Genomic DNA, 12,472 nt, shown 5'->3' on the forward strand with positions numbered 1-12,472 from the left:
GGCAAACTTTTTGGTCTGAAAACTTAACAAGGAAAGCCTAAGAACATTTTGCATTCAGTTTCAATGATATCTACCAGCTCTGCTTATAACCTGGCTGTCTTCGCCACGATTTTCCTTGGGAATCTTTTAGCCTTGGACCTTTGAATCTGTGAGCAGATGACAGTTGCAAAGGACATGGAACCCATGGGGGTTTCAAGACTCTTTTCTTGTTTTGTTGCTTCTGTTTCTTCCTCCTCCTTTCACCTAGAATAGACAAGTGAGTCCTGGTTTGGAGGGCAGCATGAATTTCTAGTTCATGTGCTTCTAAAAGAGCTTTTTTGTTCATGAGCTCCATGTGTGAGCACTGTTAAATTGGTTACATTTCACAGGAGCTTTACAGCTTTGTTGTACAAGGAAAATGTAATCTTACAATATCTCTCCTGACTAGAGCTCTGCTTTGAAGGTGATACTGCTGTAGTTCCACCTGGTTAATCTCCAGCCCTCACAATGTTGCCTTTTTGAAAGCTGTTGTTTTAATTTCATCAAAGCAAAGCTTGAGTCCCTTAACACTGCATGGCCTCAGTGGAGGTGTTCTCTGCAAGCTCATTGAGCACCCTCTCACTCCAATTCCTCCTACAGGCTTCCCAGCACTTCTCCTAAAAGAAGGGGGAACACAGGAAAGTCTCAGAGGATTTTTGTAATGTCCCCGTCCCTGCCAGAGAGCGGGGAGCAGAAGCCACAGAGTGTGGAATGTGACCTGCACCGGGATCTCTGCAGCTGAGTAACTTGCACAGGGCGCCAGGTCAATGAGAGCAGTTTTGTCTGCGTGGAGGTGGCAGCAGCTGGGGCAGCCACGGGGTAACTGACTGTCACACAGCTGTCCCCAACCATCCCATCATTGCATTCAGAAACCAGCTTGTGCCCAGAACCAGCCATGGGCCCCATCTTCCTCATATTCAGCAAGGAAAAAAAATATCCCATCTTTTCATTTGTCACAAATTACGTCTTCCCTAAATATTTCTCCTTCCTTCCTGCTCTTTCCCTGTGCATACTTTCTCCTCCTCCATCACTGCAGGGGCAGGAATTTTCATACTAGCAGTGAATTTCTGAAGCAGAGGCATTGATGGGGATTTCTGGTTTTCTGGCAGTGGTTCCGCAGTGCCGTGATCAAGGAGAATGCCATGCCAGAGGGGCTGATGACACTGCTCTTCTCCAACATAGACCCCATCTATGAGTTCCATCGAGGCTTTCTGAAGGAGATTGAACAAAGGCTCTCACTCTGGTAAGCAAGCACAGGGACCTTTTTTTATATCCTCACGTCAAAACCAGACTACAGTTGGTATTTCCACATCAGTAGAAGCAAGGAGAAATCTTTGAAATTAAAGCTCCTAAAAAAGTACAAACTACGTTGCACTAAGCCCATTTGCCAAGCTTTGCCTTGTATATTATATCCTGTAGTTGTAGGACCTGTGCACCAGACTGAGGGTTTTGTAATCACACAATAGTTTAGGTTGGGAAACACCTTTAAGATTGTCAATTGTTGATATAATCTGATGGGTCTCTCAAGCCTTAGAAACAAGAAGGAGCACAAGATCAAAAAGATGAGGGGTGTGCTTTTCCCACACCTTCCAGTTAATGAATCTCCAGGTGAAAATCTAGGAAACATTTCTGTGATCAAGGTGGGAGTTTGGTTCTTGCAATGCAGTTTATTTCACAGATGATGTTTTTAGTCTTTTAAACTTTGTATTATTTTCTCCTACTCTGACATGTTATATATTACTACAATGAAGATATAACTACCTTTCAAAAGGAGATGGTCAATGTAAACAAAGTATGAACAAAAACAAATTCACAAAATCAGGCGGGGTCATGTTATGACATTTATGTGGTGGTCTGAAATGTAAAACTCTCAAAAAGACATTCACACAAGTTCCTTTCTAGTCCTTTCTCAGTTTTTTAAGCACGTCTTTGTGTTTGCTGTTCTGTGCAGCATCCATATCTAATGTACCAAGTTTTCAGTCTGAACAGTGGAATAGGAATGTCAAATGGCTAAAGATTATGTTCTGAATTAGGCCAGGGAAGATGGAGGGAGAAAACAGAGATTTCTTGATCCCCTGTGTATGCTGCCCTCTTTTTTCCTGCTGTGTGTTGCAGGGAGGGCAGGAGCAATGCTCAGGTGAAGGGGGATCACCAGCGCATTGGAGATGTCATGCTCAGGAACATGCGTGCTCTGAAGGTACGTGCAGGACTCAAGGTGGGGAATTTGGGAATTATTGGGGTGTTTTGTTTTGTTTTGCCAAGGATCAGAGCTCAGCGTTAATACTTCCATTAATCACAGAATCTCAGGAGGGTTTGGGTTGGAAGTGACCTTAAAGCCCATCCCATCCCACCCCCCTGCCATGGGCAGGGACACCAGGATGCTCCAAGCCCTGTCCAGCCTGGCCTTGGACACTGCCAGGGATCCAGTGGCAGCCACAGCTTCTCTGGGCACCTGTGCCAGGGCCTCAGCACCTGTTAAGGGCTGGTTCTTAAAATTATTAGAAATGCCTCTGCTTTAATTACAGTGCAAATGAGACCATATGCCAAAGTCAACAGTATGGGCTTTATTTAATAGTAAATAGCAGAGAGAAGAAGGAAGAGAAAGAAACAGAAAATGGATGGGGGGACAGAAAAGAGAGACAGAGACAGATTAAAGAAAATATCAGCACTCCATGCATCCCACCAGCATCTCATGATCCTGTCCAGCTGGTCTTGGTGGTGAGGATCCCCCAAAACGCACAGAATCCAATGGATTAATTCCTGCTCAGGCCAGGTGGAATGCCCAGGTACCTCCCCTGGAGTGGGGACAGGTTTCACACAGTCTGTTGCAGCAGACCGAATCACTTTGCATCACATGCAGTTCTGTGGTGCAAGGCCCCAGGAATAAGCCTGGGGAGCTCTTTGGGGGGTCTTTGATGGATTATGGCACCCCCTCAGCTGCCTCCCACATGCACATCCCATGTCTGTCTCCTTCCTGGGGCTGGGGGTTTACAACTGATGCAGTTTGTGTAAGGGGAGGATGGGTGTTCACTGCCTCTGACCAGAGGTTGTGCCAGCACCCAGAACTCTCCTCCTGTCCCCTTTGTTTGGGGGTTCTGTGCAATCCTGGCCTCTTGGGCTATGGCCTCCCCCACCCAAACCCAGCCAGGAATGATTTTCTGCTGGGTTTGGCTCTCTTGGGTGTGCATTCTTTTCCCTCTGCCTTGTTTACTTCTCTCTCTACCCACAATTATTGAATAATAGCATTCCCTTTATCTTATCATGGCATCTTAACTCACAGTCCAAAGTTCCAGTCAGGCATCTTCAGGCAGGGCTGGGCTCCTGTGGTTGTAGCTTCTTTATACAGTTCCACCATTACAGGCAAAAGGTTCCTAACAATGTTTAATGAACTATCAGATTCTAGTATCTGATATCTAGTATCCCTCACAGGGAAGAATTTCTTTCCAATATCCCACCCAAACCTATTCTTTTTCAGTCACTCCTGAAGTAACTTGCAAACAGTTATTATTGAGAAACAATTTTTAAAAAACATTGTAAAATAATGGCAGGGAGGTTTTGTATCACTGCTGCTTATTTAGCCACCTACATTGACCTTGAGAAAAGGTGTTTGTTGATTATTCAGCAGAAAACAAAGAAAAATTATTTATTCAGCTCCCCTATTGAGACCTTGATTCACAAGGTTATTTAATTTAAAAATATACTTATTTTTTAAAGACAGAATAATTTCTTCTGCAATGAAGTCAACTTTATTTGGAGCAGAGTGCCTCTCTGGGACAGTTACATTAATGCTGTAGTAGTGCAGTAATTATTTAATTAAAACCAGTGGCGTGAATGGGAGTGCAGCAGTGTGGGGCTGCTATTTCCTCTAGCATTTGGAATTCCCAGCAGGCACAGGCACAACACCACCCAGACACCTATTTTGCCCTTGACTGGGAGCTGCCTGCCACTTCCTTTGGTTGTGTAAGACTGCAAGTCTGCTTTCCTTTGACCCAAGTAACCTTTTGTGCAACCCCACAGGAGTTCACCAGTTACCTGCAGAAGCACGACGAGGTCCTGACGGAACTGGAGAAAGCAACCAAACGCCTCAAGAAGCTGGAGATGGTTTATAAGGAGTTTGAGCTGCAGAAGGTTTGCTACCTGCCCCTCAACACCTTTCTGCTCAAACCCATCCAGAGGCTGATGCACTACAAGCTGATCCTGGGGAGGCTGTGCAAGCACTACACAGCAGAGCACCGCGACTTCGCCGACTGCCGCAGTGAGTGAGAGCCCAGCCCAGCCCTGCTGGCAGCCCCTTCCCAGGACATCCAACTGCCTGTGCCCTGGCAGGACAGGAGCTGCAGAATCTCAGAATGGTTTGGGTTGAGGGGACCTTTAAACTCATCTCATTCTCCTTGGTCAGGGATGCTTTTACTAGACCAGGATGCTCAGAGCCCTGTCCAGCCTGGCCTTGAACGCTTAGGTTCACTTATGTTCAATTATGTCCCCAAATTCAATGTAAGTGCTGCTTTTTCCTGGCATTCCAGGAAGTGGTTTTCTCATGAGGCATCCCAATGCTTCAACCAAAAAAAAAAAAACCAGTAGGTTTTTTTACAACCTTTTTGTCACTTGGATGTAAAAATGTGACCAAAAAATGCTTCTTTTGTAGCATCAGAGGCATGTGTAGTAAATTCCATTCATGACAAAGTAATCTTCGGCAGAAATAGTTTGATTTGATTTTTTTTTTCATTTACTTTCAGCTACATGGTAAATACTTTTTATTTAAGCAAAATCTGAGATACACAATGATCTCCAGAAGCACAGGAAATGCTGTGAAGTCGCTTGCTCCATTTACCCTCCTCTAAAACACACTTTAAAAAGCTGGCAGCTGGGTGATCATTGTAGGTCCCTTCCACATGAACATTCTGTTCTAAAATTGGCTCTAAATTTCAGATCTAGATCTCAGGTTCAGTTTTCCAGGGGTGCAATGGGAGGCCTGGGCTGCTCTGCCCTGGTCCCACTGGTGCTGTTCTCCCCACAGGCGCTCTGAAGGAGGTCACAGAAATGACCTCCCAGCTGCAGCACAGCCTCATCCGCCTGGAAAACTTCCAGAAGCTCACAGAGCTGCAGCACGACCTGATTGGGATAGACAATCTCACAGCACCTGGCAGGGTAAGTGCCTCTGTTTAGTTTTTAGAGCCTTTATTGGTTTTATTTCCAAGGAATTTGCCATCGCTGTCCCTCTGCTCTATGGGACAATGTAAAGGCTTCATGTCACTGTCTCTTAGTGAATGCCATGGGTGATGGGGTCATCACCTTGGTGTTATTCTGAGGAATAGATCAGAAATGCTTCTGCTGAAGCTCTGGCTGCAGTTTGGTGTGTCCAGTGCAGGTGCTGGGAACTCTGGGGTGTGGTGCTCCGAGAGGGAACTGGGGTGTCCTGCTGGAAATCCACTCCCAGCTCTGCCTGTGTCTGCCTGGTGCCAGCTCAGAGAACACAGGGATGGCAAGAGCCACAGCACTGGGCTGAACTGGTGTGGGTGCCTCTGTATCACAGGAGTTTGGGCAGTTCCTGCCTGGTTTTGTTTCTTTGTTTTTGATAGATGTACTGGGCATAAATACAGGAGCATTGCCTGTGCTTTGGGGATGCTGTGGCAGTCACTGCAGTGGGATGTAAGTGTGATAGGTGAACTGCTGGTGTCCAACAGGAACCCTGCTCCTTTCCCTTCTCCTCCTTCACTGATTTAAATGCTGGCTGCAGCAAGGAGATGATTCATGTCACTAAAAAGGAAGGAAAGTGTCATCGGGCCTCTAAGAAATCTGCTAGGGATCATTGCTGAGCACTAATCAACATCTGTGTGTCCTCTGGGATGAAAATACAATTCCCTCGAGTCAGGAAAGATCAAACATTACCTTTTTCTTTTCCCCTGCAGGAGTTTATCCGGGAAGGTTGCTTGTACAAGCTCACTAAGAAGGGCTTACAGCAGCGGATGTTCTTTCTGGTGGGTGTTGCTTCTGACATTTATAAACCCAGAGTCTTCAAGATAAAGTTGTTGGGGAAGTGTGTTTTCATGTGCTTGTATTGAAAATCAGCACCTGAGACTGAAAACTCACTCTAAGCAATGTTTTTAGAGGGCGTGGCTGTGGCACTACTCTCTGGGCAGCTTGGTTCCTTAATGGCACAGAGATTTAACAGAATTTTAAAATTTAATTTCCTCTCTTATAAGTAAACAAAAGAGAGCTTTGAAGGGTATTTGGCCAAACTGACTGAGAAATGACATTTTTCATGCATCTACAGTGGCCTTTAAACAACAGATTTTTAAAGGAGATGTCAAAAAATCCTTGGCCCTGCCTGCTGCTTTCAGAACTCTGATTGTTCTCTTCCTGCCTTTCCAGTTCTCAGATATGTTGCTGTACACAAGCAAAGGGGTCACAGGGACAAATCAGTTCAAAATCCACGGACACCTCTCCCTGCATGGCATGTTGGTAAGTGTTCCATGTTGCATCACAGGGTTAATGAGATGGCTTTGCCTAAGGCAGGTGGAGGAATTCCTTCAGGGCACAAGGACCAAAGCCACAAAATGCTCCAAGGCCGGTCTCAGCAGCAACTGGACCTTGATGTGTGTTAAACAGAGCTTTCTTTATCTGCAGGTGATGAGTCTGTTCCTTCCACATTAGCAGAGTAGCTGAAGCACACCCTGCTGCCCATTCATTTTCACACTGCTGTGAGAGGCTGGTCTGGAAATAGGGATTTATTTATGCTGGTGTTTTGTCCCCCAGCACACACGTGGGCATGCAGTCGGTCCTCCTGCCTCCCCACACCTTTTCTAACAGGATTGTTCTTTCTGTCTTTGGTTTGCAGCTGATAGTGCTCGACCCTCCGGTAAGTGAGGAGCCAAATCTGCTCCAACCCCTTCCTCTCCTCGCCCTGGTGGAAGTGGTGCTGTGCCCCTGCAGTAGAAACACACCCTAGATTTTGTATAGAGCCAAAATAGATTGAAAGTAGGTGGTGTTCATCAAAGAGCTGCTGTTCTGCACTTCCTGCAGCCGGGCTGGAATCCTGTTTGGCTGCAGTCCCAGCCAGCACAGGACGGTTTTGGTGTTTTATTGGTGATTGAGCACTGATGAGAAAAATCTTTTCTTTTCCTGCAGGTGGAGGAGAGTGAGAATGAATGGTCTGTCCCACACTGCTTCACAATCTATTCTGCTCAGAAAACCATAGTGGTGGCAGCCAGGTAATCCTAATTTCCTAGTTTTCCTGTGGCTTTGATGGGTTCCTTCTCCAGAAAGTTACTGCTCAAGTGGTGCAGAGCCAGAGGGGTGTTTTGTGCATCCTCTGGACTTCAAAATAAGCCCAGGGCTCTTCACAACTCCTTTTGCAGTGCTGGATTTTGGGAAGGAGTAGTTTATCCTGGGCTGATCCCCAGCGTGGGCAGCAGGAAAGGGATTGGGATTCTGCCCCTCTGCCCCACTCAGGTGAGACCCCACCTGCAGAGCTGCCCCAGCCCTGGGCCCAGCACAGGGAGGACGTGGAGCTGCTGGAGAGAGCCCAGAGGAGGCCCCAGGATGATCAGAGGGATGGAGCAGCTCTGCTGGGAGGAAAGGCTGGGACAGCTGGGATTGTTCAGCCTGGAGAGGAGAAGCTCTGGGGTGACCTCACTGTGGCCTTGCAGTGCCTGAAGGAGCCAACAAAGAAGATGGAAAAAGACTTTGGACAAGGGCCTGTAGGGACAGGACAAGGGGGAATGGCTTCACACTGCCAGATGGGACATTGGGAAGGAATTTTACCTGTGAAGGTGATGAGGTTACCCAGAGGAGCTGTGGCTGCCCCATCCCTGGAAGTGTCCAAGGTTGGATGGGGCTGGGAGCAGCCTGGGACAGGGAATGTGTCCCTGCCCTCATGGGCTGGGATGAGCTGAGCTCTCACCCTTCCCACCCAACCCAGCCTGGGACTGTGTTTCTGTGTGACCCAAAACACAAACAGCAGCAATAAGGCTGCCATCGTGTTTGTTTATTGGGAGTTGCCAGTGTCATCCTTCAAAACACTTCAGGAGACAAAATCTAAACATACAAAGATTTTAGAGACTTAAAAGAATTAAAATTCAGAACATGAGAATTGCTGTGAGGAGGGGAGATCTGCAGAATCTCATGGAGGAAGCTGGGAAGAGGAAAAATTAAAGGCTGACTTGGAAATAAAAACAATCCTTTTTCAGCCTAAATGATCCCTGTGCAGTGAGTTTAGTGCCTTTTTGTAATTGGGATTTCTCCTATACCTGGTGTAGGACCAGCTTTGGGAGTTTTTGTCTTTCTGCAGGTCTGCTATGAAAAGGCAGCTGGAATCAGGAATACCAACAATGCAGGGTGGGAGCAGTAAATCTCAACCTTAAATCACAGAGTTTTACTGCTTGATGACCTGTTCTTGAGAAATAACCACTACAGTATAGATTAGGTGTGTAATGGCACAGGAGCCAATACCTTTTGTATGCAGATGTATTTTTTTAAATTCCAACCTAACACCTGAGAATGCAATTTTTTTTAAGCTCAACCATTTCTCAGCAGCTGTGAGTCATAGGGTGCTTGAAAGATTCTTAAATTTGGAAAAATAAATAGAATTTTTACCTTGTCATACTGTAAAATAGCTCAAAGGTTATCTGTCAAAAATAAAAATTGCTGCTAGGCTTAGACCATGTGTGGAATTTTCAGTCTAAATTAAAAACTTTCAGAAAAAAGAGATGGTTACCAAAACAAAGAAATGTTGTGGCTGTGTATAAAGCCAAACCTTGCACTGCTGCATCCCCATGGATACAGATACACCTTGAAGGGCTGTGAAGGTCTCACCTTTTAGTGGATCCTGGGAGAGGGGAAGGAAGTTTCCTCTTGCTGGGTTTTACTTGCTTGAGATGTCAGGTACATCCCAGATGCCCTTTAAAAGATGGGCTGTGCTTCAAGCTGCCATTTATCCTTCAGAAAAATCGTGGCTCATATCCCCCATCTCCAGAATTCCTCTCCTGACCCCTGCCAGCTCTCTGTTCGTTTTATTTGTAAAGTCCAAGTGTTTAATTGTTAGTTTAGTCTTGATTCTAGGCTTGAATGTAGAGGTGGAGGCTGTATGAGGTCAGTTCCCTCTCTGGAAAGCTCCTGCTGTGGAGGAATTCTAATTCTGGTTTTATTTATCTGCTGGAGGGATACTGTCCCTTGTTTTGGGCAGTGCCCTGTGCCTTCAGCCCACGGGCACAGCTCTGGGCTGGCACATCCCCGCTTCCCTTCCCTTGCAGTACCCGCCTGGAGATGAGCAAGTGGATGGAAGACCTGAATGTGGCAATTGAAATGGCCAAGAAATCCACTGAGAAATCCGAGATGCTTCTGGAAAACTCCGTGTGCAACCGCTCCAACAGTAAGTGGTGCCCCCTGCCTCCTGGAAAAGCAGCAGTTGTCCTGTTCTATCTGCTTTTCCTTTTGTGAGTTTGATGACATAAATGACGTATTTTTATAATTCATATGATAACAGAGAATTAATTGAATTGGTTTTAATCAAAAGATAAGCTTGTCTGCCTAGACTGATGTTCAAGGTAGCTTTAAATGCAGCAGAGATGCTCCCATTGCAGAGTTGTTAGTTTTACAAGGTCCTTAGTCACCCTTTAGATAGATTTTTCTCAATTTAACCATGTGGTGAATTTTTTTGCCTGAAATGCAGTGTCTCTGGAGGTCAGCTTTTACAGCCCAGTATTCCTGTGCCTGTCTGATGGTGTTATGGCTGTGCTGAAACATGGAGTATTTTTTCTTGGAGACCTCTGTTCTGTTCCTTAAGATGAAGTATGGTCATTTTTGTTTGACACAGCACTGACCCAAACCACTCTGTGATGTTATTCTAGTGGAAGGTGTCCTTGCCCATGGCAGGGGGGTGGAACCAGACGAGCTTTAAGGTCCCTTCCAACCCAAACCATCCTTTGATCCTTGAGTCAGCTGCCCTAGGCAGAGCTGGGTAAGGAAACCCAGCCTGATGTGCTTAGAGTGGTCGCAGGAGCTGTGTAACCAGTTCAGCTTGACTCACTTAAAACTGGACCGCGGCAAGAGAAACCCGCCTGGCTCAGGAATCCCAGCTTCTCTTGCTTCTTGTATTGCACAGCTTTCTCAAACCACTACCCAATTCTCCTCCCCCAGGATCCTCTGATGAGGTCTCTGTAGAGCAGGAGTCCGAAGATGACATTCACTCCTCCCGTAGCTCCTTGGACAGGCAGAGCCACCACCGTGCCAACACAACCATGCACGTGTGCTGGTACCGCAACACCAGCGTCTCCATGGCCGACCACAGTGTGGCCGTCGAGGTACCCGGGCTGGCCCCGCTCCGTCCCTGCTGCCTCGGCCTCCGTCTCCCCCGGCCTGGGCAGAGCTCTGTGTGCAGGGAGAGCTGGGCTGGGCCACCCCTGCATGCTGCCATCCCTCTGTCCTGTCCGTGTGTCCGTGCTCCGCGCGGCGGGGCTTCGCTTCGGCAGCGGGAGCAGGGCAGGGAAGGGTTAAAGCAAACCCAGGGCATCCTGGATCCCTCCTTTGGTGTCACCCTGCTCGGGGGAGGACTGAGCATCCCCTGTGCTGGGCACTGCTGGTGCCCCTCAAACCCTGGGGTCAGCATTGGGCCCCTCATGACAGGAAGGACTGCAGCATGTCCAGAGAATGACAGTGGAGCTGGGGGAGGGTCTGGAGCACCAGGAGCAGCTGAAGGGGCTCAGCCTGGAGAAAAGGAGGCTCAGGGGGAACCTTCTGGCTCTGCACAACTCCCTGACAGGAGAGGACAGATGGGGAGGGTTGGGCTCCGCTCACAGGATGAGAGGGAACGGCCTCAAGGTGCACAGTGGAGGTTCAGGCTGGAAATCAGGAAGAATTTCTTCACAGAAAGAGTGGTTAAGCTTTGGAACAGGCTGCCCAGGGCAGTGGTGGGGTCACTATCCCCAGAAATGTTCAAAGAATCTGTGGATGTGGCACTTTGCCAAATTGTTCAGTGGGATTTGGTCAAAGGTTGGACTTGATGATCTTGGAGATGTTTTCCAACCTTAATGGCTCTATGATTATGAGTTCCCTATTCATGCTATTTTCCTTTAGACTGTGCTGTACTGAGTTCTGGCTGGCTGCTGTACTGCACCCAGAATTAAGAAGAGGGAATTCAGTTGGAATTCTCTGCCCTTCCCTCACTGGCAGGACTGAACAGCCTTTTCATGGCAGCTTCATTTCATGCTGAGCAGAGATGTTTATTTTGTGCCCAGGGAGCTGTCCAAGGCCAGGTTGGTGGGAGTGTGAGCAGCCTGGTCTAGTGGGAGGTGTCCCTGCCCATGGCAGGGGCTGGAACCAGATGAGCTCTAAGGCCCCTTCCAACCCAAACCTTTCAGGGATTCTGTGAGCCTCTGGTACCCGTGGTCTTGCTGTTACTCACAGTGTAAGGCAGCACTGGTGGCACATTTGGGCACTGAATCCTGCACACTTCGAGACTGATCAGCTCAGCACTCCTTACACTGCTTGCACCAACTCTATGGTTTTACTTTAGGCAGCAGTTTGGGAGGGTAGGAAGGACAACCTTCCTCGAGGCTGGCATGCTTGAAGACTTCCAAAAGTGGGAAGTTTTTCCCTACATAACATGGAGGGAAAAAAGAGGTCACTAACCTGACAAAAGCAGTGGGGCAGAGGGCTGCAGCATGTGTCTGTGCCTGTGTCGAGCTCTGCTCTTGAGGCACTTGTTTAACTGGAGTTAAAAGTTTGGGCACTGCAGCTCCTGCCTTTTTCTGATAGAGAAACTGTATGGACCAGCTTGGTAAGGGAAGTGCTGTAGATGTGACCTGGGCTTGAGGTACAGACAGTGGGCACTTGAGCTGGCTTCTCTTATGGTTTCTGGAGGGGACAGACCTTTCCCTGCTGGCTCCTTGGGAAAGACCCCAGTTCACAGTGCTGTGCATGGATAACAAGCCCACCCTGCTACAGGTTCTGGGATGGAATGTGTGAGTTCTTGCACTCCCTCTCACTCTGATCTGTTCCATGTTCTAACACCGTCATTTTTTTTCACAATCCATTTTCCTTTGACAGCCACCTTTCTTGCATCACTCCTCTCACCTAACATTCTCTTTTTCTCTTTCTCTCCCCCTTTCTCTGCTCAGTTTTCTGCTCTCTTGCTGTTTCTCCAGAGCTTCCTCCTCGCTATTTGCTGGGCCAGGCCCAACGGCCCAACACAATCACCCATGTTTGTTGGTACCGGAACCAGAGCCTATCCCTGTCTGATTACTTGTGCATGATCCAGGTAAAGATGCCTCTCACATTTTGTGCTGGTGGGGAGGAGCCATGGGATGCCCAGGAAAATGTCCTCACGTGAGGATCCTCGTCCTCAGAGGCAGACGTGCACCATTGCCTTGTTAAGACAGGATTTCCTCCTGTTTATGCCTCAAAAAATGCTTCTCTCTGTAAATCTGCCATGGATCCTGTCTCTTTCTCAAATGAC

At 47.6% G+C, this 12,472-nt stretch overlaps 1 protein-coding gene across 1 annotated transcript in view; it reads left to right on the forward strand.

Moving 5' to 3' along the window:
* Positions 1–12,472, forward strand: part of FARP2 (FERM, ARH/RhoGEF and pleckstrin domain protein 2) — a 73,749-nt gene that overhangs the window by 57,275 nt on the left and 4,002 nt on the right. The window contains exons 16-24 of the mRNA XM_063408488.1: positions 1,128–1,261; positions 2,134–2,215; positions 4,036–4,273; positions 5,036–5,166; positions 5,928–5,996; positions 6,391–6,480; positions 7,147–7,229; positions 9,270–9,388; positions 10,156–10,319. Coding sequence (XP_063264558.1) covers positions 1,128–1,261; positions 2,134–2,215; positions 4,036–4,273; positions 5,036–5,166; positions 5,928–5,996; positions 6,391–6,480; positions 7,147–7,229; positions 9,270–9,388; positions 10,156–10,319 — 1,110 coding nt within the window. The remainder of the gene's footprint in view (positions 1–1,127; positions 1,262–2,133; positions 2,216–4,035; positions 4,274–5,035; positions 5,167–5,927; positions 5,997–6,390; positions 6,481–7,146; positions 7,230–9,269; positions 9,389–10,155; positions 10,320–12,472) is intronic.

This window comes from Prinia subflava, chromosome 11 (assembly GCF_021018805.1).
Source record: "Prinia subflava isolate CZ2003 ecotype Zambia chromosome 11, Cam_Psub_1.2, whole genome shotgun sequence".
Taxonomy (NCBI): domain Eukaryota; kingdom Metazoa; phylum Chordata; class Aves; order Passeriformes; family Cisticolidae; genus Prinia; species Prinia subflava.